Source organism: Poecilia formosa, unplaced genomic scaffold (genome assembly GCF_000485575.1).
Source record: "Poecilia formosa unplaced genomic scaffold, Poecilia_formosa-5.1.2 Scaffold68, whole genome shotgun sequence".
Lineage (NCBI taxonomy): Eukaryota > Metazoa > Chordata > Actinopteri > Cyprinodontiformes > Poeciliidae > Poecilia > Poecilia formosa.
In genome coordinates this window covers 2,489,766-2,517,638 of record NW_006800007.1, presented here as the reverse complement: position 1 = coordinate 2,517,638, position 27,873 = coordinate 2,489,766, and the positions used below count along the sequence as shown (strand labels likewise).

At 37.3% G+C, this 27,873-nt stretch overlaps 2 protein-coding genes across 2 annotated transcripts; one reads left to right on the top strand and one right to left on the bottom strand.

The window, feature by feature from the left end:
* Positions 1-63: 63 nt before the first annotated feature.
* Positions 64-11,847, bottom strand: taf7 (TAF7 RNA polymerase II, TATA box binding protein (TBP)-associated factor). Its single transcript, XM_007555163.2, has 12 exons — positions 11,632-11,847; positions 11,131-11,207; positions 10,967-11,045; positions 9,217-9,350; positions 8,775-8,895; positions 8,611-8,669; positions 8,055-8,127; positions 5,054-5,167; positions 3,914-4,108; positions 1,758-1,870; positions 584-643; positions 64-385 (listed from the first exon to the last, which is right to left on the bottom strand). The coding sequence occupies exons 1-12, from the start codon at positions 11,648-11,650 to the stop codon at positions 341-343; spliced, it is 1,089 nt and encodes a 362-aa protein (XP_007555225.1). The 5' UTR covers positions 11,651-11,847; the 3' UTR covers positions 64-340.
* slc9a6a (solute carrier family 9 member A6a) lies at positions 9,996-27,873 on the top strand. Its single transcript, XM_007555162.2, has 17 exons — positions 9,996-10,055; positions 12,581-12,890; positions 13,838-14,025; positions 14,874-14,951; positions 15,049-15,125; positions 15,244-15,356; positions 16,467-16,572; positions 19,063-19,204; positions 20,002-20,107; positions 20,202-20,290; positions 21,044-21,157; positions 21,315-21,426; positions 21,517-21,670; positions 22,592-22,622; positions 22,707-22,792; positions 23,780-23,885; positions 24,701-27,873. Exons 2-17 carry the CDS (start codon positions 12,593-12,595, stop codon positions 24,944-24,946), a joined length of 2,046 nt encoding a protein of 681 aa, XP_007555224.1. The 5' UTR covers positions 9,996-10,055; positions 12,581-12,592; the 3' UTR covers positions 24,947-27,873.

Below are 27,873 nucleotides of genomic sequence, written 5' to 3'. Positions count from 1 at the left end.
AAGAATATGAATATGCTGGTACATGTCTTTCTCATTCTTACACAGAAAAGACAGAAGCAAAACCTGTACAAGACTCATATTTTATTTTAGGATAACACAATATATCCTCCTAAAGCCCCAAATGCACATGCATAATGCAGCAACTTGGAAAAAAAACCTTCTAAACTATTCACAAATCAAAAACGCTGCAGATGTGAATCATAAAAACGACCAAATTGGAATGACAAGGCAAGTTTTGTTGATAAAAGACGCCTCCTTCCTGAATGAGGACACGTCCTCCTCCCTTTTCATTCTCCTGATGAGGAGCGGCTGAAGACGATGAGAGACTGCCCCCTGCTGGTCACTTCTCTATCAGGGAGTCCAGCTGCTCCTGAAGCGAGGCCAGCTGTTGGGGGATAAAATACATAACATGATTGAACCAAATTAAACTGCAGAGGAAGAAGACGATAATTAACTCTTCACAGCACAATAAATTTCAGAAGAAATTCAACTTTACCTTCTAACTTTTCTGTAAAGGCTGGTATTTAGAGCTGAAAGCTGTGAAAAGCTCCCAGCGTGAAGTTATTACCAAACAGTTACTCACCTGCTCCATCTCCTGCTCCTCCTGCTGAACGATGTCATCCAGCAAGGCTTGGAAGCGATTCTGCGAGGAGAGAGAGACACAAACAGGATTAGCAGGAGTCGACATGCTGAGCCTCATTAAACTGTGATGGCTTTAAATGTGTGTCTGCTCATGTCAGTATCTTCTCTGTGACAGAAAGGCCACTTGGAATGCCAGTCAGAGACAGCTGACCTTTTCGACGCGACTGTGATAATAACGACTGGTGATGAGCCTGAGACGGTCCCAAAACACCAGGAAATGAGAGCTCGAAATGGCAGCTTGAAAAAGCCCCATGTCTGCTCATGCTCCACTCATTGTGAAGCTTTCAATAAAGAGCGCAGGGTTGAAGAGGGAGACTTTTCTGTTTTTATGGATTCTGCGCTAAACAGCAACGCATAGAAATGTTCCTTAAACACATAAAACATTTTTTTACAACCAAAAATCTAAAACGTGTGGCATACATTTGTATCCATCCCCTTTAAGTTTGATTTAAAAAACAGGGATTCTGCAGGAGACTCAATCATTATGAATGAAATTAAATAGCTGCTCAGTGAAGAAATATTTCTGCATAAACAAACCCTGCACTGCAAAAACACTGATTATTGCAAGTATTTTGGGTCTGGTTTGTAGTGCAAATATCTTAGTACACTTGAAATATAACAAAACTCACAAGTGACTTTTCAGCAAAATATAGGAGTTTATTTTAAATCAACAATTCCTTAATGTTGATTAAAAAGTACTAGATTATTTCACTGATAAGACATTTGTCCAATGGTGTAAGTGGAAGTAATGCTTTTTCCTCAATATTACCACCACCAGTATCTTGTTGATAAGTTAATTGTAAGTTAGTTTTGTCTTATTTCAAGTAAAATATTTGCACTAGAAATTAGGGGTGCACTGACTGCATTTGCAGTCGATTGACTGGTTGATCAGTCAAACCTCTCTAATGGGAGAGTAAAAGAGGGCAGCGGCTGATTTTTAGACGTTTGCCAAGGTGGATAAGATCGGTGGATAAGATCGGCTTCACATGTAAAAGTCATCCCCCAAAATTAAGGAAACCGACTGGCTAAATCGGTGCACCCCTACTAAAAACTAGACCAAAGATAGTTGGTGATATTTTGCGTTTCTGTGATCCGAAATTGGATTCGCTGCTCACCTTCAGGGCCTGGTTTTCCACTTTCATGATGAGCTCCTCCTGCTGTTTCTTTCTGGCACGCGTTTCCTGAAGCTTGGCCTTAACGTTGTTAATCTGCACCTGATAGTCCATTACTGCAGAAAACAGCAGGTGGTTCGTATGTTAGAAATATTAAAAACATAAAGAAAACATTGATGTGTTTGCTTTCCTGTGCAGCAAAGCTGAAACATTACAGGAGCATCTTCACAAGCAGCACTCCAGGGACGACACATACACCTTTAGCACAAGAAGAGGAGTCTAACAAATTGGATCTAAAGGAAACAATTGTTCAATTTAAGGAATTGAGACAACTAAACCAGACCACTGTAGGCTTAACCTTCCTATTAAATTGAATCGGACTGTGTCACGCTAAGCTTTTGCCTCATCAGCATCTGCATTAATCAAATTAATTGTGCCCTCTCTTTGCTTGTAACGGCTGGTGCTTAAAATTCTGGTGCAGCTGCTGCATTTTGTTAAATTACTGAAGAAGCAGCCACTGCGGCGTCGCTGATCACAACCTTGAACTGCTGCAGGAAGCACTGTGAGCCAGCTTGAAACATACTGGGAATAAAGTGTGTTTGGAGCTGACCAGTGGTGCTGACTGACAGCTTCATGTATGCAGATAAGGAGGCAGAGCGCTGCCAGAGCGGGCAGCTGCCTGAGCTGCATGCTGAGACACAACACCTGTCAGGCTGGTTAGCTGAGAGCTGTCAGTGTGTGAGGGGCACAGCATGTGTGTTTAAGTGAAAGAGGGGCTATTTATTTAACTCTGAGCGTGTGATGTCTGACCTAAAAAACTCAGCTCTTATTAAAAGTTCAGATACTTGGCTCAGTTTATTTATTTATTTTTTACATCTGTTTTGACAAGTACCTGAGGGCGATCTGATTTAATTTAACATCAAACTTTCTTCCAAAGTCCAACCTTGTCGCTGTGACAACTAGGCCTGAAAAATTAACATCTGAGTCGGCTAAGAGGCGGAACATTTAGCCTGAGGTGGGACTTGCAAGCCCAGCGTGAAGCATTGCATAATCCAAGGCGCCTATTGCTTCATACAGTTAGGTATGGAGGTTATTTGAATGTGAATTTGTTTAAATTAAAGAGTCTGCGCTTGGCACTCATGTCCATATCTTACATTTAACAAATACAAGCCTTGATCTGGGATCATCCTTTGGCTTTTGTACATGAATATTTGAACTATGGTAATAAACTTCATAGAGAAAACTGCAATGTCCACAAGGGGGTTACAGAATAATATAACAGCTAAATATCTTCAATCGTTTTAAACTAATTTATACACATTCTTTAGTTATTGGCACGCCTGGTAAAGATGATTAAAACTCCTTTACAGAAATTCACCTTTTCTTACAGCAACAACAAAACGTGATTCAAAAAATCCAACATTTAATTACGGTTAATTAGGTAGTTAAAGAATGTTTTAGAAGCATAAATTCAGTTTGAGTTTGTTCAGATCTTCAGGATAAATTAAGTTAATTCTTATGATTTACGATTATTAGGATAAAAGTGACTATTTACGGGTTCAAATGTGTACAGGACGATATTTTACGGGTTAGAGCTTCTCATGCATAAAGATTTGTAATGTAAGAAACTAAACCAGCAAATATAATTGCTTATTAGACAGTTAAGGAGGTTTGTGTGTGTGTATATATACTGACCTGGAACCACACAGTTTTTAAATATGCTTATTATTCTTTTAATTTTGATCATTTTTGAGGATAATTTTCATTTGTATTGTTTTTATTTTTGAAGTAAACGGTTGAGCTCTAGCCAAAGGATCCAGTCTGGGTCTTTTTGTCGTCAAGTGGATTGTAGGGAAAATAAGGAGAGCATTTTAATGCTTTTTTTTTAAGTTGCAACATATAAGGTTTAATTTATTTTAGCTGTTCTTTAAAATAGGAAAGAGGAGAACATACAATTTATACAAAAGAGGATTAGAGCAACTGAAAAAAGTCTAAATTCTGACTTTAGTCTCAGATTTCTGGCTTTTTATTCTGAGAAAAAAGTCACAATTTTGACAGAAAAGTCCAAAATTCAGAAAGAAAATTTAACTCTGAGAAAAAACACCAGAATTTGTATGAAACTAAGCTTTTGCCTCATCAGCTATCTGGTTGTTCCTCACCTATCTGGTTGTTTCTGTCGCTTTCATTCTGGGCCGAGTCCGACTCGTTCAGCTTGTCTTGCAGCTGCCGCACCAGATCGTCCTCAGTGTCCATGATGTTCAGGTCTTCGTCGTCGTGCCGGTCCCCTTCATCCTCCTCATCCTCACTCGAGCTGCTGATGTCGTTGAAGATCTCCCTCAGTTCGTCATGTGGGACTTTAGAGAATGAGACCAATCAGAAAAATGCTGAAACCTAAAATCTATCACCAAAAAGACAAAACGGTTCACATTTCATACAGCGTAGTTCCTATTAAGCTAAAATGAAAAGAGGAATCAATGGTGATCACAAACACCGCTACAATGTCTGGCAGGAAATTTGATATTTCACCTTTTCACCAACCATAGCTATCATTTATTTCTACTTACATTTTGTGTTCATGGAGAGACTAGTTCATTTCCGTGGACCTTTTGTTCTCTTTGTAATAATTAATTATGAATATAACATATCTCATTCATAATTTGTTTGGGTTGGTTGACTTCTCCAAACTACAATCCCACATCAGGACCAAATAATGACAGGGAGATCTTATTCACTGGAATCCCAAAACCACATTTTTGTAGCCAAAACATCAGAGCACAACATTTCCAAAATTGCAGAACAACAATATAACAAAGCCTGGAAAAACAAAACAAAAAAAATACCTGGCACCAAACAACCAAAACTGCTAAACCACAAGAGGGCAACAGGAAAATGGCTGGGAGCCATCTTGCTTTTAATATGAATGCATAAAAATATTTTTGACATTTATGATGAGAAAATTAAAATATAATGGTCATGCAAGTAATTTATCATCTTAAACTGCAAAGGAATTATTTCATCAACAGCTGAACACCAATAATTTTTTTTGTTAGAGTGTGTTGATTGGTTCCTTTTCCTTTCATTGTATAACTAACACACAGCAAACAGAAACACTGGTTTATCTTTAACAAATTAAAGTGAGAAACTCAAAGCAAACTAAATATTTCACAATGTATCCATGGCGACCCAAAGAATGGGAATTATTTTTCGCCTGAAACTCTTTGTTATTAAGGAGACCTACAAAATCAGCAAATCCTTTTCTCTCCACACTTCATACAATGAATAAGTTGTGTTGTTTTTACCTGAGGCTCCATGACCCATCTTGTGCCCCGAGGTGCCGGGAGAAGAATCCAGATTGGCCAGAGAGCCGTGCTGGTCGGCTTCTTTGGACTCATCCTCTGCTATGACCTCCCACCCTGGACATCTGGAGTTAGGGTCAAACAACTTCTGGAAACTTCACTTATCCACAGCGTAGCAAAGAAACACACATCGCATACAAATGAACACCAAATGAACCACACGTCTGGTAACTACGGGGTTAAAAACCTTACAGATAAATTAATATTCTATTGTAATAGGATGTTTATTTAATAGGAAAAACATCATGTTAAAATACTACTACCATAACTTGCTAATAATTACGGATATGACAAAGTCGTATTTAATTTATCCAGTGAGCAGGACAGCAAGGGAAAAGTTCTAAGGAGTGGCTTCTTAGGGTCTCCCAGTATCCATAGCAACCATTTGAAGTCGTCGTCATGCCAACCAGTTCCTTGTAAGGTTTGCCAGAAAAGAACCTTTTCTGTCGTAAAAGAACAATGCAAATATGGGGAGTTTTTTAATCATTTTCTGTAAGAAAGAACATAAATAAATAAAATTATGAGATTAAAGTCATAATATAAGAATAAAGTTGTAATAATATGATAATAAAGTCATACAATTTCAAGTCATATTACCAGAATAAAGTTATCATATTGATTTATTCAGGAAAAGAATCTAAAATACGTGCCAAACTCGAAGCCCACGGGCCAAATCCAGCCCTCAAGACTCTGGAGCAGGGGTGCTGAAACTTTTTGTCGATTAAAAAAAAAAAAAAAAGAGAACGAAAACTAAAGTCAAGCAAAAAAAGTAGTAAAAAAAATGTTATTAGTAGAAAAAGGGGGTTATTGATTATAGATCCTAAATGTTAAAATTATTTTGTAGGTTTGCTACATCTAAAGAAAGGCATCTTGTTTTCAAATTCTTTTGGGCTCAGTATAACCAAGTTATTCTCAGTTACAAGAACATAATTTAGGTCACTTTCCGTTAAAATGCTTGCTATAATTAGCAGTAGACTAAATAAAAGTTTATTTTTATTTCAGCAAAGTCAGTAAAAATCTCTGAATAAACGTTTTTCTACTTATAATAAAAGCTAGGCTATAAACTTTGTGTTGCACCTAACTTTTTCCATTATGAGAAAATAATGTTGGTAAGAACTTCATCCTGATTTAAAAATAAAAAGTCAAGTTGGATGGACCAAATTTCTATCATTCTCAACAGCTTCTGAGGGCCACACACACTCAGTCCAAGGTCCACAAATGGCCCCCAGGCCACACTTTGGAAACCCCTGCTTCAGAGGGCCATTAAAATCAAATCAGTTTCTTGCATAGTGTCAAATTACAATGTGAAAACAGGTTAATTTTATGACACTCATCATATGTTGAGAAAGGTATAACTAACGATTTGTTAATCTGTAGTTTTATCAATACATTTCGCCCTTTGAGGATGTTTAAGATCTTAAAGTGGCCCAAGATAAAAATTAGTTCTAAAACATCAACTCAGAAATGCTCCAAAATCAGACTTCTTTCATGGTTTTTGTGGGGCGATCTTAAGGGAAGAAAGCAAAAGACAGAAGGAAAGGTTGTGCAGGAGGAATGATGAAGGATTCTCCTCTCTGCAAACACCAAACTTGAGAAATGCTCTAAGACAAGTCCTGTCCTATTGTCAAAAAAGGTTATGCAGAGTACAGAGAGGAGGAGCTTTAATAGTGTTCCCACTGCTGGCTGCATTAAAACTATTTAGATTTTTCCCCACTAGAAAAACAGATCATTTTCCAGCTTTGTCCACGTCTCTACATGCATATGTTGTGTGTATGTCTAAAGCTGTATGCAAACAATGGGACTATAAATAGCCTAGTTCTACAGTGCTCAACTAAGCAGTGATAATGAACAGTCCGTCTCAATTAACTCTCAGCGAGTAGCCTCACAAAGCAGCCTCCCTGTGCTCTTATTCTGTCAGGCAGGCTCAGAGCTTCATCAGACCTTAAAAGCTTCTTTTCACACCGCAACTTCACCCACAAACGCTTTACACAGAGGCAAATAAGGTGAGCTGGGCAGGAGGCCGAGTGTTGGACAAATCCAGCTGGGAAAATAAAAGTCAGGGGAGCAAATATGGCGGTCACACCAGAGAGGAGAAAGACGCCCCATCTAAACATCTAATCGTATAAAACTGTGGGCATTTCCAGTGACTGACCAATCACAGCCCAGCAAAAGGAACCATAATAAAAGCATAAGAAAGACAATGTGTGGAGGTTATATGAAATAGATTATTATCGAAAACTGATTCAATCTACATGAGTAACTCAGCTGAGATCCTTTGGGCTTTTTATGTGTCCCTTAAGACTTCAAATTACATCAATTAGTCCCTCCAGTTTTTCACTAAATCCGCAAAATCCACACAAAATCAACAGATCCCCAATTTCGTTTCTAGTTTTTACTGCAAATTTTTCACAAAATTGACCAAAAATGTTGGGTTTAAGTGACTGGTGCCTCAACCTTACCGGATATCAAGTTATAGTGCGTGATCAATGCAGTGATTGATAAAAAGTCACACTTAAGATCAGAGATTAGCGCAAATATAAAAATTCCTTACAAATATTTCTAAATTAGAATCACAAAATCTGACAATCACAAAATGCTGGTTGGACTTAGCAGTGTGAAAACATGTTCAATATTATGTAATTTTAAGAAACACTTATTGAATACTGAAACAAGCAGCTATTTATTAATATTTTAACAGCTTAGTGGGTTTTATTTATACGTTCTGGAATAACCGGCCCTTTAAGAACATTCAGACTTTTGATACGGCCCAAAATAAAAGTGAGTCTGACAGCCCTGCTCTAATATACTGAGATGAACCTGAATGTGTGATCTTCTACTTTCTTCAACATGTACCAGATTTATTTTGCTTGGTAAAGCACAACAACACAAGCAGTTTTCCAGTGGATGCACTGAATATTTTTACCGCAGGTGCCTAAAAGGATACGAACACTGACAGCATCTGCGTCTGTGCTCAGCAGCCTCTTCACTTCCTTTTCCACATCAGGAGATTCAATGTACTGCAGCAGGGAAAAAAGCAGAGAAAGATCAGGATACTTGTAAACCAACATGCACAGACACACACACACACACAACCACAAACACAAACACGTGAAGGTAGCAGCTGGCTGCCGGCCAGGAAGGACATTAGCGACTGAAACAGAGGAGGCCTAATCAATATGGCTTTGCTCCACACCTTCAGGAAAATCCATTCTCAAGACAAAGTAGAAGTGTAGAGCTTCGGCTCGCTCTCGTTCACTTTGATCAGAGCTATTGTGAAATGGCTTTTTTTTTTTGTATGCCTTTGGGGAAATCTAAGACGAAACGCTTTATTTATATGTAAATCTTAGTTTTCACTTTCACCACTGTTTTATGAAATGTGAAATGTCTTGTTGGAGGAGAGCTCATAAAAAAGACAGGTCATCAAACAGTACGCTAAGCGGACAGGTGGGGAATGCTGGAGGAGAATTTTAAAAAAATGTAACGGTGTTAAATGTTAAAACCTTCTTTTTCGCCGTCTTCCGAAATCTTCGCTTGCGCGTGTTTTTCAGAGGGCAGGTGACTGTGGACATGAAACGACAGTTAGCAAGAAGAATCTGCTAATATAAGACCTTTTTAGCTAAAATCTTTTAAAAATCAAGACCTGTTAGGCTATTTATCAACTTACTGCCATGATTCCAGATGAATTTCTTGTCCTTATCTTTGTCTTTCTTTTTAGTCTTTGGGTCAGTGCCGGTTGGCTCCTCCAAAGGAGGGTAGAGGTCTCCATCTAGTGTACACACCAGCATCTAACCACAGGTACAGAAAACATTGAATTATTGAACAACTTTTAATACTTTGTCATATTAAAAATTGCAAACTTGTAATAATTTCTTTGGGCATGAAGTAGTACATAATTGTGAAATGGAAGGGAAATTATGGATGTTTTTCCAAAAATTTCTGATCCTGATTAGTAAAAACAAATTGGAAAATGTTTATTGTTTAATTTCCACTTGACAATGATCAACTGGATTATCCCACATAAATAAAAATAAGAAATTTAACCAAATTTAAGGTTGCAAAACACTAAAAAAACAGAATAAAAAGTTTAAATTGAGATTAAGGTTTACCTGACAGACATCAGCTGTCTTGTAAAATGTTTTCTTGTCGACTGTTTTCAGGGACTCAATCATGCAAGGCAGCTCCACCAGTTTGCAGGCCAGAGGAACACGATCGACTCTCACTATCCCATGACGACCATCCGCTGTAAACCAGAGAAAAAAGAGAAATGAAAGCATTTTGGTTTTTACTCCGTTCTCGACAGATGGAGAAAAAAAAAGCTACCTTTTAACATTCTTAACTAAAAAAGTAAATGCATAAGATTTCCAGAACACTTTTAAGGGCTTTTATGGATTAATATCCAAATTCTGTGTTCACACCATTCAGGAAAGTTTTTTTTAATTGCAGAAATGATAAGAAGTAAAATTGTTGAATCCGCCAAATTGAATTTAACCACAAGCAAGTATGATTTGCTAATCAGCAGTGCTTTCACTGAAAACTAATACTGCAGAATGGATTCAAAAATGTTTTAAATGCTAATAAATATGAAACCAGAATGTAAAAATAAAACTCATTCAAGACAGAAGTTCACATGAAGAAATGTTATGCTTCTGAAAGATGTATTTGCCTTTTTCTTGGTGAAAACATGAATCCACTTTGATTAATATTAAACACATAATAAACATAACCAGAATCTTCTTCTATACACACACACACACACACACAGTCAAAAACATTAATACAAACTTAAATACGTGACAGAGTTTTATTTTCAACATAATTGTCAAAATTGGATTATTTAGACTTCAAATTTGTTTTTTTAGTCAAAAAGTCTTGACAGTTGGTGGTTACCATAGCAACCAGTAACAGACAGCTCATCTCCTTTTTTCTGCTGCCGTCTGTAACTGTGGTATGTATTAGCATCAGCTCTGTGTTTTCTTTATTTTAACATATATTATTATATACAAGGTTTCATGAGTAATTTTTCCAGGTTTTGCAAATATTTCTGACTGTTATCATAGTTAATGTTGTGCATTTCACTCAGTAAGCCTGATTGTGTCTGTTGTGACGCCAACCTAAGATGAACAAAGAAGGGTTACAAATGCAACCCCGCTAATATTTAGCAAAATATTCTTCTGTTTTCAAAGTTATGAGTGAAGTTTAGGCAAAATTCTGAATGGACTTCAGATCATTCTTCTTATCAGCATTGATAGAGTTAACTTAAACTGGTTGGTTTCCTGCCATCAAATTATCGTTAAAGTATAGTCCAAATATGTTCAATGGAAATGATGTGAGGGTTTTAGCTGTGTAATGATGCCCTGATTTGTTCTTTTTCTTTTTCTTCCAGTTTTGATATGTGTTTGAATCAGTTTCCTGTTGAATCTTGACCCCCAACTTCAACCCAACTAAAAATTTACAGGCTTTTCTTAAAAGCTGTGCCAGTGCAGTGCAGGAAACTAGCAACTTTTAATTGACTTTTGGAAGAGTTGCCAAACATCCAGTAAGAATTATACCAGGAATTTATGGGAGAGGATATATTCATATTTGAGTCTGTATGCATCATTTAGGCTCTGTGTGCATTAGAGAAAATTCTCAATAAATTCAAACTCCTGCACACAGTTTCAGTTCTAAAGACTAACATAAAACAATGGTTGAAATCAAAATGATATTCCTTTCCATAATGAGTGCACGTTACCCTCCCATCGGCAATGCAGACCTTGTGAGATTAATTTCATGATCAAATGAAGTGAAATTAGTAGTTTAGCAACTACTAAGCATATCACACAGAATAGTGGCAAAAATACTGATAAAGTAACTTACGGTGCAGCTCGATTGTAAGTCTGTCCTTCATGTTCATGCTGCTGGACTGCGCTATCCTTCTGACTGTTGAGGCGTACTCCTGAAGAAGACAGAAAGTGAATTCACATCACTTTAAACTCACAGTGTACCATGCTGACTTTTATTAAAGGGGTAAACTTCCTCACCGAAGGAAGCCTCAAGACAAACTGGCTCTCCAGCTCATAAGGAGCATCTTCTTTGCTCTTGGAGCCGACCTTTCCCACTAGAATCAAAACATAAACATAGACAAGGCTCTGGTATCACTTTATGAGATAACTAAGAGCTTGTAACTTAGTTTATTATGAATATAATAATTACAAAAATTAAACCTTCTAGTTAAACACAGAGTTGGATAAGAAGACGATCAAATTAAATAAAATGAACGTATTTACCCAAAGCTTACTGCAGCTGTCACGCTTTATTTATAAGGCAAAAGAGAGCAGGTAAACATAGTAACCAAAGACGTTTACTGTAACGTTTACATTGCTATTGTTATAATTGATATAATGCAGTAAACTTAAATTATCACACTGTATTACATTTGTTTGCGTTCATTCCTCCAATGCAGATGTGGTTAACATAAATAATAAAAAACCAAGGTAAGCAAATGCTAATGTTAGCAAAGAAGGCTAAATGATGGCGCTGACCTTTAATTTTAGACGTCATTTCCAGCTTCGTGATTTACGAGGCCTGCAATTGAAATGAAATGTAGATCCGCACAGAATAATAACAAAGAAAAGTCGAAACGAACGATTTAGATGTAATCAAGGTATCGTCTGACCACAGAGATTAGCCATATGCTAAACTAACTGTGGAGTGATGCTTTTCCTGTGCTGCGTTCACTGCCACCTCGGATTTGTTGGATGTTACTCCTTCTGGTCTGTACACTTCCGCTGACGCCTATCAACAAAATAATTGTGAAATTAAAAATGTGCATGATCATCCGAAAAGTGCAAGATTCACCTCTTCATACAAGAGTTTATGAGCTACGGGTGAGTTATTTAAATCTGAACTAATTACAAGGAAAGCGTCTATGTGAAATACGGTGCGTTTTCAATTTTAATTTATCTAAATTTACAAATATCGATAAATGCAAACGTTGCATTTGGGTTGTATCGCGAGACTTGCAGCTCTAGAGTAGCAAAAGAGTCACAAATATTTTCAGAATGTTTTAACTGATTTTATCGCAAAAGTTATATTTCGCAGCGTTAATTAAAAAATTGTTAAATGCCTGTTTGGATTCACTTCCTGTTGAAAATGACATAAGATGCATATTTCAAAATAAAAATGTGCAGGTCAGAATGAAATGGGTAATTTCCGTTAAAAGCTCAAAATCTTTAATACGTTTGAGATTTCAGTATTAAATTATTGTTTTAAACAAAAAAAATTTTTTTTCAAGCATTGGCTAATTTTAAAACAACACTGAAGAATGCTTTTAGCGTGAAACACATTTATACGCTTGCTGGAGAAAAATTATTTCCACTTCCGGGTTGACTCTGTTACTGCCGTCTTGGCTGTCATCTCTTCTCTCAGTCCGTGACTCATTCCCTTCTCTCTCTTTTTTTCTTTTAACTCCTACGACATTGACCCTATCAGAAAATAGCCAAAATGTTGACAAAAACGAGCGTGGACGGCTCGCTGCGGGCTTTGAGGACGCTGCGGCTGCTGGTTCTGGTGAGCCTGTGTGTGTTCATCAGTGTCTCAGCAGCATCATCTCCAGCCCAGGAGGAGGACAGTGCCATGGAGAACATCGTTACAGAGAAGAAGGCTGAGGAGAGCCACAGACAGGACAGCGCAGACCTGCTCATCTTCATCCTGCTCCTCACCCTCACCATCCTAACCATCTGGCTCTTCAAGCACCGGCGCTTCAGGTTTCTGCACGAAACCGGGCTGGCCATGATTTACGGTGAGAGTGACAGTTGGGAGACGCCATCAGACCCGCAGATATCAATCAGATGTGAAATGTCAACACCGTGATCTTTAGTTTAAGCCGTAGTTTCTTTTTGAAAAGACGCAGCTGCTCTTCTGTTCCCTTTTTAACATCAAAAACATTTCACTTCCCCTCCACGCAGGTTAAACTGGTAACATTTGATTGACACGAGACAGTAATTAATCTGCTTATGCTAAGCTGCACTGACTACTTCCTCGTATTTAACCTGACATGTTGGTTTTTTTGTATCACCCAAAACCTCATGCACATCAGTTTTAATTCTGTAAATATTAATCTGCAGACTTAACAGGAAGTCAATGCATTTTTGCACTTTGTTTATTAAATCCACTAGACCGGGGGAGTCCAAAGTGTGGCTTGGGGGCCATTTGTGGCCCTGAAATTAATTTGATCAGCCTCTCAAATACAAGTAAGGGGTCCAAAAAACAGAAATCAACTGATGGACCCCAGAAGTTTGGAAATTATCTGTTTTTCTTCTAATAAGGCAACATGATTTAGCAGGTAAAAAGAAAAATGAAAATAAACTGATTTTTATTTAATGAATTTTGTGACCTGCCAGTAGTTTAAATTTAACAGTTTTGGCCTCTGAGGCAAAAAGTTTAGACACCACTGCAAGTAAAGATTTAGTAGCAAAACAGAAATTCAGACATGACTAACCAGCAGCTTGTTGATGGCATAAAAATGTGTGTGATGAAGGTGAGACTAAAGCTAAATTTATCAGGGGTGAATGAAATTATTTTATTTCCCCCTCCATGTGGATGAGAAGGTACCAAACTCAAGCACCAGGCTCTTATTTTTAAACGTGTTTGAGAGAAAATTCCAAATGCAATCAAAAGAAATGGAGCTTTGTTGTCTTAAATTAAACCCTCCTCTGTTCTATTTTTGCTCTCCGCCTCTTTTCTCAGGCCTTATTGTCGGGGTGATCTTGCGCTACGCCGTTCAGGTCCCTCGGGACACCATCGTCGTGTCAGCATGCTTTGTCAACTCCAGCCCCGCCACCATGCTGCTAAATGTCAGTGGCAAATTTTACGAATACACCTTGAGGGGGGAGTTCAGTGCCAATGACGTAAAAGACAACGAGATGCTGCGCAAGGTACGGGCCATCTTCTCACATTTGTGGTAGTTACTGCTGATGACTGAGTGAGTATTTTGGTGTGTTACTTTACTTTGCAGCTTTGTAGTTTGAGCCATGATTCTGGTTATTTTAAATAAATGAATGCACAATTATGAAGGGTGAAACTGCAGTTGAAACAACACAAAGCACTTGAGTTATTTCTGGTTAAATAGAGAAGTGTGTCATGCTTTAGCATCTGGTTGCAAAAATGATACTATGCTATTTGAATGTTTTTTACATTTTGTCAAATTTCAACTGCAAAGTTCTAAATTTTTTAGGGAAACACAAATAATTTACCTCCTCTGAGATAATACTTTGTAAAAAGACCTATCACTGTTATGTTAGTGATTTAGAGTTGTAAAAATCATACATTACTTTCCAGTTCACAACTGTGCTGCTTTCTGTTGGATTGTCACATAAAAATCCTTAATTAATTGAGGAAATACTTTTCCAAAGACTTTATTTCTCTGGAATCCCAAATTCAACACAAACAGTAAGTGAAAAAAAAAATCTGCTTAAATTCAGTGTACTGTAGTGCTATAAGAGGCTGTTCCCTGTGTGACCCAGTGTAAAATAAAAATGTCTTAACTTCTCTCTGCTCTGACAAGTTTGGCACTGGTCTGGATTCAGACCTAAAATAAGAATAATCTCAGCCTTAATTGATGCTTGATTCAGTCGCTGCCCTCTTTTAACATGTTATTTTACTCAATGTCCCAGTTGTGTCATTCTTGATTAAATAATTAATTTAACATAACATTAATTAGCATCAAAGCATTTGATTATTTCGCTGTTTTATTGATAAATATCTTTGTTTTTGTGGGCTTCAGGTTACGTTCGACCCTGAGGTTTTCTTCAACATTCTTCTCCCGCCCATCATCTTTCATGCAGGCTACAGCTTGAAAAGGGTACAACATCCTCAGATATTTAAATAAATAGTTTTCATTTATGATTAAATACTGTAACCTCAGTACAGTTAGCTGCATGTTTGCTTTTATTTTCCAGAGACATTTTTTCCGGAACATGGGATCCATCCTGGCTTATGCCTTCGTGGGGACAGTGATTTCCTGTTTTGTTATTGGGTGAGATGATAGTGCTCAGAAACAGCACTGAGAAAAAAAACACAGCTCTAACTACTTTAGTGCATTTTACAGTGTCGATAATCCATTTAGTAAGATAATTAAAGCTGTCCTCCGACAGGTTGTTGATGTACGGCTGTGTCACGCTGATGAAGCACCTGGGCAAGATGGGTGGAGACTTCTTCTTCACTGACTGTCTATTCTTTGGAGCCATTGTCTCAGCAACAGACCCGGGTATATATTCACATGAACTTCTGATTATGTTTTCTATTCAGGGATTATATTTTAACCCTCTGAACTGGAACTTTCAATATATAGCATTTATTTTTGCAATTTACTGTCTATTAAAAAAGTCTCTCATCAGATTAAACCGAAGAAAAACATGCTCTCTGTTACGGCAGGATTGAAATTACCTTAGTAATTTCCAATCCTGGCTGGAAAGCGCAACGTTCCTCTTTCAGAAACTGTTCGAATTTTTCAGATAGCGCAAAATGTTTATGGCACTGCAAATTCGGCCGTGTCGTTGCCGACACGTTCGGTCTTGAAGGGTTAAATTAATCAAATAAATGACATTATTATACACATTTATAATAACAGAACACACACTGTGAATGTGGATACAGATATAAACATTTTTTTACCCAGTTTGTATTGTTTTTTACAATATAAACTTATAATTATTCATACAAATTCACATTTGAACCTGCATGAGGTGATCAAACTCCAGGAAAGTCATTAATATACAATCTAAAAAAAATGGGACTCAGTACACAACCAGCATTATTATCAGTCTTTTCACAAGCTGGTGTTATGTCTAATTTTATCTACTTGATTGCAGTTGCTGCAAACTAAGTGTTGATAATTTGAAAAATGATTTAGTCTCAACACCTTCTTAGAAATGTTTATCTAAAAGCCAACATTAGTTTCTGCTGGCAGTAGTGAAAAGTACTGATAACATGTTTAGTTGCTGACATTGTCTGCACATTTTTGTTTTCCAGGCACTCAGAAATGGTCGCTCTTTTATTTCTGAGACTGCCTAAACTCAGTAAAGGTGCGCAGGTTTGCACTGATTTTAAGTTGAAACACATCGACTTTAATAAAGTGAAGACATAAACGCTAAATAGATCAATTAACCAATTCTGTAAAAGCTTTCAAGATAATCATCTTGATGCAAAAATTAGAGACAAAGTTGAGTGAAATTTCTGACAGCATTAAGGGGCAAAAGTAACCACATTTGAGATTTTCTTCTTTGTACTCTTACATGGCAGCATTTTGCTTAAAGGAAATTGCTTAAATGTCTTTTCAGTATATGTCAGTTTTCATGTGTTTCTGTTGGTGTCACAGTGACGGTCCTGGCTATCTTCCACGAGCTGCAGGTTGACGTGGATTTGTATGCGTTACTGTTTGGAGAGAGCGTCCTCAATGATGCAGTAGCGGTCGTTCTGTCCTCGTAAGTTTTTAAAATCAAATTATGTCTAATCAGCATGATGACTGGATTTCTGAGACATGAACAAACATATATGAAATTGTATGTTTTTCATGTTTGATCAGTGGACCAACCAGCTGTGAGATTCACATTTGACCAAACTGGAATCGGTTCCCCTGGTGTTGCTTCGTTTGTCCTCCTTCCCTTCATTGTTCTGTTGTAATTTCCACAGAGTAATGCATTATAATAGCATGCAGCTAGGAGGAAGCGGGCCATGCAGAGAGCTCACTGGCTGTGGGTTAAGTAGAGCATGTCGTCGTGTGCCTTTACAGTGCCTGGGGACTAGCATGACGAATCAGAGGCTGCTGTTGTTTTTACCCCGGTTTATCCAGCCAGAGTTTGAGAATATTGCTTTTTTTTGTCTTTTTGGTAGACTACTTTTGATGAAAAAAATGTCCACACCCTTTAGTTATCTTTGAAAAGGAGGAGATGAGAAGCTTAACAACAAAAAGCCTTGTGATTCGTGTGTCATGTTGAACAAATCTAATTTTAGAATCAACTTTGGTTGGAAAAAAATGAAAAAGTTCCTGTTTGGTGTTTTTTAGTACATTTTATTCTAAAACTACATTAGTAAAGTGTAATTGACACTGTATGAAAATATACACACACTAGAGCTTTCCACATGTATTGGTTTTTACATGGTAATATTGAGTAAAAATAACAACAACCTGCAAATAAATTAATCTTGTATTGCAGTAGCGTTGTAGAGCATCATAAAGAAATATTTAATAATGTCTGAGCTTTTCAGCACTAAACTTCTCTGGTGTGTTTTCTGTGAAACATTGTTACCTAGGGAGCAATAAGTAAGAGATATATGTTTTTTTAAATTGGAAAAAAAATCCCTGTTTGCCAGATAATTATTTTCATCTCAGCCTTATTTTCAGTACACATTTGATCAAAGTTTGATGACACCATTTTATACTTTTGACTAAAGCAGTCCAGGGTTCTCTGTCCTTCAACATGAATTTAAAAACAATTTTCCATATTTTCAGGTCTTTTTTTCTGTTTCTAATTGGTCGTCTTCCCAGCAATGGATCATTTTAAGTATCTCCATGTTCCTGCTGCAGGACTGTAGAGGAAAACATTCAGCCCGAGTTCTTTCTGGTTCTGATTACTTAAATGCTGAAGTACAACACTGGAATGTGAAGTAAATATCTGCCTGATAAGGTTGCTGTTTAAAAACGTGCTGTTTGGTCAAATTGAGTAAGAGAACATTTCTGAAAATAAAGTATCTACGCTTTGGTTTACAGTTTGGCTATTTTTTACATGCACAACCTTTTTTTCTCTTACTGTCTGACATTAAATCAGACTGAAGTTCTCCAAATTACCATCTGCTAAAAGACAAAGAATAAACCATTTCCTCGATAAGAAAGATCTTTATAGGTTATATTGTATATTACTTTTACCATGTGCAGAACTTTGAAGAAAAACATAGAAAATTAATCTCCAAACAGTATATACAATACAGAAAAGGGCCATTAGATAGATAAATAAATGAAGTAGGTTAAAAAGATCACACAAATGAGGTTTTTATAAAAATGTCAATGGTAAAAATTCCAATCTTTGTTCAATGTGAAACAGCACAAATAATATTTGAGACCAGAAATAATTTACTTTTTATAAAAATAATAAAATTATTTGCAGAAAATGACAGAGGGAAATTGAGTTCAAAAGTTTTTTCTGTTAGAACAACTTTTAAAAGGTGTGTGTATTTCAATAGCAGAGAAATGTTGGAAATGTTCAAAAATAAACATATGAAATATTCATTTAGCTTTATTTGAAAGAAACTCTGTTAATTGGTTAAAACATAATATAGCCTGTTGATCATTTTCTTTGGCTTTGCTTTTTATAATTGGAAGAATTTGTGTTTGAGTATAGTGTTGTATTTTTATTGGGTTTTCAAACATTACATTTCTAGAAAAAAGTGGGAAGCTTGTAAACCTGAGAATACTGTTGGCGTCAATCCTAACAGACCTAAAACAGGATAAGTTTAGTTTGAGTTAGTAAGAAAACTAAGGCTTTGTCTTTTTCTTAGACAGTGTATGTGTAACAGGGTTTTGTTTGGCAATATTGTGGATGTTAAGTTTGTCAAAATTAGTTTCTTTATTTCCTCAATTTATTTAATTTAGTCAAGCAGTTGCTTCTCCGGACATTTGTTGGCGTTTTAGGTTCTGTTTTGCTGCTCTTGGTGGTTCCCATAGCAACCAGTAACTGACGGCTCCTCCCGCCCCCTTTTTTCTCTGTTGCCGTCGGTAACTGTGGGACAGAAGCTGCTGGACAGATGTCAACTTGATTTCCTCTTTTGTTAAATTAAATACAGAGAACCTGATTGTGTCTGTCATGAAGACGACCCTACTGGACCTGAGACGCACATAGAAGGGTTTCATATGCAAATATCTGGTGTCCATTGTGTATGTTTGCCCTTAAGTTTTTTTCTTTATGTCTTATCATCAGGTCTATTGTTGCATATCAGCCACAAGGAGACAACAGCCACACGTTTGAAGCCATGGCCTTGCTGAAGTCTTTAGGGATGTTTCTTGGCGTTTTCAGCGGCTCCTTCTCTCTGGGCGTTGCCACGGGAATCGTTACAGCTCTCATATCTTTTCTGGTTTTGTCGTCTATCCAGTCTGCTGCATAAGCTCTGAATAAACAAGGTTATGCCTTAGGTTACTAAAGATATCCTGCTGTCAGTGATTGGCAGATAGGTGTGCAAAGTACTGAAAACAACACCGATTGTTCTTTGTAATGTGACACAGATAGAAAGTAAATTGGGGCTTTTTGACACCTGGTAGTTCAGTATAGTTGGTTTGATTGGGGATCAAAATTGCAACATTTGTAAAATTTTCGGCTGGTGCGGTTCGCTTTCACATCACATTGTGTCAAAGGAGCCAAATCCTTTAGAAAATGTGTTTCCCTCCTTGCCTGTGGTGGCGCTGCACCAAGAAACACTAAAGTAAACAACACAAAAACCTCTGAAGAAGACAATGAGCGCAACTTCCTTCCTCGTGAAATGTAAACAAAAATGGAGTAGCGTCAGATTTTAGTGCTTGTAGGATTTCTCTTTTGTCATTGAAAAGAGACAACAACCAATTTCTCCCACTAGTGCTAGAGAGGCACATTTGTTTTGTTTGTAATTACCCAAAATCCCCGGCGCTACAGTTCGCTTCCTGCTTTTGGAGCTGTCTCTGGTCCTCTTGGCATTTTCATATGAATTCAAACCGCACCAGAGAATACAGAATGAGATTTTTAGGCGGATTTTTGGTTTTTGGCCATCATCAGAGTTTGATTGTGCTTTCACAAATCCCCCAAATGAACCAGACCTTCTAGACAAACAAACTACAGTATGTTAAAATCCGTTAAATCAATTTCAATAAAGTCCTTGACTGGGACTACGTGACGAAGTTCACCAAACTGAGGGACTTTCAGCTGCTGGAGACGGCTCTGTTCTTCCTCATGTCCTGGAGCACCTTCCTGCTGGCTGAAGCTTGTGGCTTCACAGGTAGCAAACACAGTGGATCTGTAGTAAATATCATTTCATACATTCCCTCCTCGTTGAAGGGATTTAAGTGTGGTTTGCTTGTCTTTCGATGCAGGTGTTGTGGCTGTGCTCTTCTGTGGCATCACTCAGGCCCACTACACCTTCAACAATCTGTCTCCAGAGTCTCAGGACCGGACAAAGCAGGTCAGAACCAGACTAATACTACAAATCTATTTAGTATTTAATAAAGTATTAGGGTCTCATAAAAATAATACACCAGGATTCATTGTTGTAATAAATAATAACTTGCGTTAAATCATATGTGTGAAAAGGCCTGTTGCAATAAACAACAAAACAATTACTTGCACCATAAATAAGCATTTCTACTTTCATGATTGTTTTTTCCTTTTCTCTCTTTCCACCAAAACTTGGACAAAAGTCTTCAGTCTGGTGCTTTCCTTTTTTGTAGGATCATTTTGCTACAGAGACTTTATTTTATTTGTTGTTTCTGTTTATTTATTTGGGATATTTAAAATGTCTTCCTGTTCCAGTATTAAATGTTCACTAGAATTTAAAGTCTATTGATCTTTGAGATCGTGTTCTTGTATCATTATGGCTGATTAAAGATTTTAATTCATCACAACTTTTATAAGTGCTTCTGTCTGAAACTCAAACCAAACGTTTTGCTAATAATCTGGAGTTTTGAATACTTGACATCACTTTAAAAACAGAAAGGTTTGGGAAAGAGAAATGTGATTTAAAAGGAAAAGTCTTTTAGGTCCATCAGTTTCACCACGATCACCTGAAGCGATTTAAACACATCACAAAGTACGGTAAATATTAGCTGTACTTTTACGATATGGTGAATAAAAGCCATTAATTTCACGACCAAATCATTAATGAGACAGAAAGACAAAACGTTAAGGTTTTTTGATGTTTCTTGTCTTTCTTTTTCAGCTGTTTGAGCTGTTAAATTTCCTGGCAGAAAACTTCATCTTCTCCTACATGGGTCTGACCCTGTTCACCTTCCAGAACCACATCTTTAATCCCATGTTCATCGTCGGAGCTTTTGTATCTTTTCAACCTGGGAAACACAAACATTTCATGAGTGTTTACATTCATAAAAGGGTGTTTATTTATTAATTCAGAGTTGATTCAGTGAGGAGTTTTGTGGGTGACGTGTGAGGATGTTCCGCTGGTTTTCCTCCTTGACGTTCCTCCCGTCCAGCTGGCGGTGTTTGTGGGAAGAGCTGCTAACATCTACCCTCTGTCGCTCCTCCTTAATCTGGGTCGACGTAACAAGATTAGATCCAACTTCCAGCACATGATGATGTTTGCAGGCCAGTGGAGCAGACTGCAGGACTGTTAAAAACAGACCTTTTGCCTTATGATCACACGTTTGTGACCTTGTTTTCCTGTTTGGTTTTCAGGGCTGCGCGGTGCGATGACCTTCGCCCTCTCCATCAGGGACACGGCCACGTACGCTCGCCAGATGATGTTCTCCACCAATCTTCTGGTGGTTTTCTTCACTGTTTGGGTTTGTGGTGGCGGCACCACTCAGATGCTGTCCTGTCAGCGGATACGGTAAGCAGTTTCAGACACAAACTTAGACAGATTTCCCACTTAAAAACAAATGCCAAACTTGATACGCACAGTTCTGGGAAACCTCTAGTGGACTCTGTTTAAATCATGTTGCATCAAACTGCTCATAATGTCTGTGGAAAATAACATTTTCCTCCCTAACTAGTCCTAATGCTGCAGCAACATTTTAGGGCCATCGAAGGAAAAAAAAAAGTACATTTTCACCAAAATATATCAGACATTTTGTAGAAAAAAACGTGCACATTTCTGATGTTCAATTGTTGAAAATTTGCCAAAAAGATAAATCATAGATTTTGAGTTTATTCTTAGAAATTTATGAGTTTCAAAAGTTGAAAATTTTTCAGAAAACAAGTCTGAAATTTCCAAGATCTTTTGTGGAAAACTTCCAAGATTAATCTAAAAATTTCTGAGATTTTTGACTTTTCAAACTCAAAAATATCCCATTTTTTTCTATAAAATTCCTGAGATTAATCTCAATTTAAGTTTTTTGTTGTAAATTTACTCTCCCTTTTTTCTGTTTACAATGGCCCAAATGCTCGGTTGCACGACGCAGAATCTAAGAATATTATAATATAAAAAATTAAATGTATTTGCCTGATTATTTTTGGTTTGAAACAAAAAGGCTCAAATTTAGACTATTTAACTTTTTAAAAAATTTGGTTTATCAACCCGAGTAGATAGAAATTACAGTTTTCAAAAAAATGTATTTGATCTATTAAAGGAGAAAATCTATCCAAACCAACCTGTGAAAAATACTTACTGGTTGCTCCAGTGTGACAGTGACTTTGATCAAACATTTCCAGTAACTCCAATGAGTCTTCTACATCTGGGCTTTGTTGCCATTTAGAGACATTTCTCTAAAAATGTCCATCTGCGACTGATTTACTGTTTTCCTTTTAACAGAGTGGGAGTTGACTCTGATCAGGAAAACTCTGTGAGTAAGCAGCATGATGAGAAAACTTGCAGCAAATGTTATTTGAACTGGTTTTACAGAATAATGTCCTTGTTGTTGGTTCAGATGAGTTTTGCAGACGGATCAGAGAGGAGAAGCACCAAACAAGAAAGTGCCTGGCTTTTCAGAATTTGGTACAACTTCGACCACAAGTATCCTTTATAGAAACAAGTCGTATTGACAACTCCTCGTGTTTTTGTGATTCATCTGGTTCCGTTTTAGCTCCATGAGTGAAGTTCATATATTCAGCCAGCAGGGGGAGCACAGGTTATAGAAACAAATGATCTCCAGAACTACAGTTGAAACCAGATATTTACATACTCTATAAAAAATGTAACGTTTTTTAACTGCCTGACATTAAATGAGACAAAATGTTTATTTTTTTAGGTCAATCAGGATTACCAGAATGATGTGTATTTGACAAATGCCATATTAATAAGATAGTATTTATTTCCTTTATTTTAACATTCAGGAAATTGTTGTTAATTTTTGTAATCCTCTCCGACCTAAAACAATAAAGATTCCATGTAATTTAATGTAACTGAGTAAGACAATACATTGTATGTAACATTACAATAAAATATTAACTATTTGATTTTTTTAGTGTAAAGTGGCTTGGTGCCTACATACGTAGTCCGAGAGGTTAGAGTCCTTGTCAAACGGCGTTTTGACTAAAGTACGGCTTTTTATTTCTCTTTCTCACTGTTTACATTTTGATGATGTTTTTTAAATCTCTTTCCAATGTTTTTGATGTTTTTGTGTTTTTTAAATCTCTTTCTGTTTTTATTTTAATTTTGTAAAGCACTTTGAAATGCCTTGTTGCTGAAATGAGCTATACAAATAAAATTTGATTGATTGATTGATGCGTATTCCAGCTTCATGAGCTGCATTTTCTTGCAAAGAGTTTAGATTTTCTTTTTTTTTTTTTTCTTTTTTTAAATCCACCAACAGGCAAATTTTCCCTGAATAATTTGGAGAAAAAAACAGAAAAATCTGCAAATACTGAACCTTGCATAAAAACGATGGAGTTTTTGATCCTGATGCTCATACCAGGCATTAATCACCTTATCGGCTACTTCCTGTTTCTCTCCCTCGGACTTCATTGGGTAAGTTTTTCCTTGACTCCAGCCTCCCTGCAGCTACCTGAAGCCCATCCTGACGCACAGCGGCCCCCCTCTCACGACCACGCTGCCTCCCTGCTGCGGCCCCCTCGCCCGCTTCCTCACCAGCCCCCAGGCCTATGAGGTCAGACTGCAGGTCACACAGGACAAGCAAGTTATCGATTAAGGAGTTGATCTAAAGTTGATTGGTCGACTAATACATGAGATGATAAGCGCCCATTTTCTTACAAACTTGAGTTTTCATTTGTATCAAGGGGGCAGACTGTCTTTCCATGAAGGGATACGTTGTTCACGTGACGAATATAAAAAAGAATCACATCTCAGAAATGTTCTGGAAAAAAAACAAGCAAATCTCTGTGCTTGAAAAGTCAAAGATTTTCTAGAAAAACAACTTTTGAAACATTTTGAGATTAACCTCAGAAATCTGTTTCAAAAGCCGAAAAAGTTTGACTATTCAAACTCAGAAATTTAATCTCAAAACTTTTCCAAGCAAACGTTTGATGTTTCAAACTCAGAAATTTCCTTGTTTTTTCAGAAAATTTCAGAGATTTTTTTGTCAGAATTTTAATTTTTCTTTTTTAATATATCTTTTAATCTTCCACGGCCCTAATACGCCGTCGTACAAAACAGAACCCCATAAAGTGCATCTTTCATTCCCCACCGGACTCTATTTGGACCATTTCCCTTTCCTGGTCTCGTATGTTTCCGCCATCTTTGCTTCTGTATTTATTGGCCCCACATAATGATGACCAGTGCTGCCCTCTGCTGGATGGCAGCCAAACTACAACACTAATGAAATGTCTAAGCAGAAGTTACTATTTAATCGATTTGAGCTCATTTTAATCCAATTAGCTGTTAATCGATAACATCCCTATACGGACCTGTATTAGTTTAGATGAGTGTAACAAACCTGACTTGTTCCTTGTTTTCCTCCCCCAGAATGAGTGTCAGCTGAAGGACGACGACTCCGACCTCATCCTGACGGACGGTGACATCAGCCTGACTTATGGCGACATCACGGTCAGCACCGACGCCACAGGCGCCCGCACCAGCGGCGGCCTGGCCACGGACGACCTGGACCGGGAGCTGGCGTACGGCGATCACGAGCTGGTGATGAGGGGCACGCGTCTCGTTCTGCCCATGGACGACTCGGAGCCGCCGTTCACGGATCACCTGCGGATGTGAAAACCAGGTTTCAGCGCAAACGTCCAGTAAAAACTGACCTGAGCCACTGAGCAAAAGACGAGTACCTGACTCCTCTTTTCACACTCCCCTTTTTATCTTCCTTTTTTTTTTTCCTTTTTGCTCACTTCCTCTCTAGGAAATCGCTGTCTCTACCTCATTCTCTTTCTACTCATTTCATACCTCTTACTTCAATCATTCCTGGTTTTCTTCACATTTCTCTCTCTTGTCATTCAGCTTAGTGTAGCATTGCAGCATGAGTTAGTGAGTAAATGCAAACGCCAACCACTTCCTAATTTGTCAGTGTACAGTATATCTCAAGAGAAACTATAACGTTGTTATGCATGTGGAGGTTGCTTGTGTTTTCTTTGTATTTTAGGATATAGAGCTTTTTTCTTTTTTTTTTTTTTTCAGTCGGCGTTTTGGGTCTGACTTTGAATGTTGCTGCCTTTTCTCTGAGCATCAGAGGCAAGCTGACCCAGTGGAAAACTTTACTGTACATTTGGTTACAATCAAGTGCCTGGGAATTGTAGTTTTTAAGCATTAAGCATGGCAACTCTATATTAGATTATCTCTGAGAGGGAACGTAACTTTGGGATGGTACAGGAGAAAATATAGAAATATATATTAAACCCAAGAGAAGCCTCCGTCCCTAAAGGTAGCAATATACCGCGCAGGTGTGTTGGGAAGGTTTGTGCTTGTAAATATGGTGTGAAGCCAGCAGGCAGCGGTAGGAGCCAAATACGGATCTCTGTGGGTGACCTTAGACTGTGACATTAGAGAGAGGCTTAACGCCTTCCTCTGGACGCCGGTCACAGCAGATTGAAGGTTTGCTGCTGTGAAAATGAGACCTAAATGAAGTGAAGTGAGTCAGCTTTGTGCCATTCCCGTCACGCATTTTGATGCTTCGTGTAAACCGAATCCATTCGACCTTAAAGTGTTTTCTACGCTTTTTGCAGAGGAACATTTGTCATGCACATCCAGCTTCTTTCACATATTTCTATTCAGATATTTTTTCAGTAAAGTAATAAAAAATAAAACGTTTCGGTACCTAAACATGACACTAAAAAAATCAGTTGTCTTTTTAATTAGAAATTAGAGAGATTATCTACTTGCAGAAGGTTTGTTTCTTCATGAATCTGGTTTCATATTGCTGAACAATGAATGTATTGGCTGACTTAAACTAGGCATCTTTCAGTGCTTTGCTAGTTTAATCTCTGTAATATATTTTCTGCTACACAACTTTACTATACAGCTAAATCTCAGTAGGTGTGAATATCATCACATTAATTTATTTCAGTATTTCAGTTCGTAAATTGTATTACTGTGGATTTATTGGAGACAGAGTGAAATATTCAGGTTATTTCTGTTGATTATGATTACCAGCTAATGAAAACCCAAATTTCAGTTTCTTGGTAAGTGAGAATGTTACATTAGACCAAGAACAAATGAACCTCCAGCCACTGGGATTGTGTGCCTTTCCACTCATCTTCCACACCCTTCAACCTTGAAAACTAAATGAGAAACTAACTTTACCTTATATTTAAAAAGAGAACACTAAACACTTAAGCTTCTTCACATATGCTACTAGATGTTTTCCTTCCACTCAACTTTCTAGTAAGCTCTCTTCTTTAGCTCTGAGCTCTTGCAGCTTACCTCTTCATGTTGATGTCATTGACTGTATTCTGGATAACTATACAATCAACAGTCATACACATGATTGTGTGCCATAACATGACAACTTTAAATAATAGATTAGAAATATTAATCTTATACGATGTTCTAATTTTTCTTTTATGAGAAATTGAAATTTGAGTTTTCATAATCAGCTGAATTTGCAGCAGATATCTCAATCTGTGTGCAATTGATCTTAATAATATGCAACTTTCCCTTTTTTATTTAAATTACTGAAATAAAATAAATTTTTAATGATGTTCTCTTGTATTGAGAGACAAATAAATGGTTTCTCCGTTTTACTAGTCAGTTCAACACTGCAGTGCTGGATTTTATACATCGACATGTTTTTGTCACTCCTTATAATTCATAATATTAGGGCTGTGCAGTATTTGGAAAACATAGCATTACATTAATATTGTTGTCCTTTTGGTAACAAACCGCTTTCTGGGACAGTTAAAGACCATCCAATTAATCAGTTACCTCATTAAGGTCCTCATTTTAAACAACGACTCCTAAAATGTTGCAGCCTGCTAAATATTGCATCTCGACAGATTAATATTTCATATTTCAGATCCCCTGGTAGGAGTAGATATTTGCACTGGGACTGTTACAGGTCTTCATTTTGAAAGCTGCCAGTGTTGGAATAGTTTCCTTGCTGGATTTTTTTTTTTTTTCCTATTTTGTTTTGAACTGTTTTCTCATGAATCATTTGAAGGTAAGACAGAAGTTTACTTGCACATTTGCTTTATTTTTGTTCATGATCATGAAGAACGGAAAGCTTTCTGAACTCGCTGAGGGCTGCAGAGTTTCGCATCTGCTGATGCTGACTGAACAGGAAGCGTTGGTCGGGTTGTCGCCGTGGCGACGCTGTGTTTATTTGAACCGAAGCCAGAATACATTTGGTGACTAAGCTGAACACAACCATCTTTTTTTGTGTTTTGGCCTTGGTGCGAGCCAAAGAAAAATAAGTGAGGTCATTCAGAATAAATGCAGGATGATGGGAATTAAAAAAAGAGAGAGGGAAAGAATGAAGGAGGGAAGTAGAGCAGGCTTGTAGATATCGCTCTTCCTTCCTTAGTTATCTTCTGCTGTGCAGGAACCTCTAATTTAACTTTTTATTTCTTGTTTGCTTGTTTGTTTGCTTTAATCAGGCGTTCTTTATGACTCCACATGATCTATTATTCTGTTGAATTATCGTTTCACTTGTTTGTGTGATGATTTTTTTAAAGAGAGGAAATAAAGTGAAAGAAGCC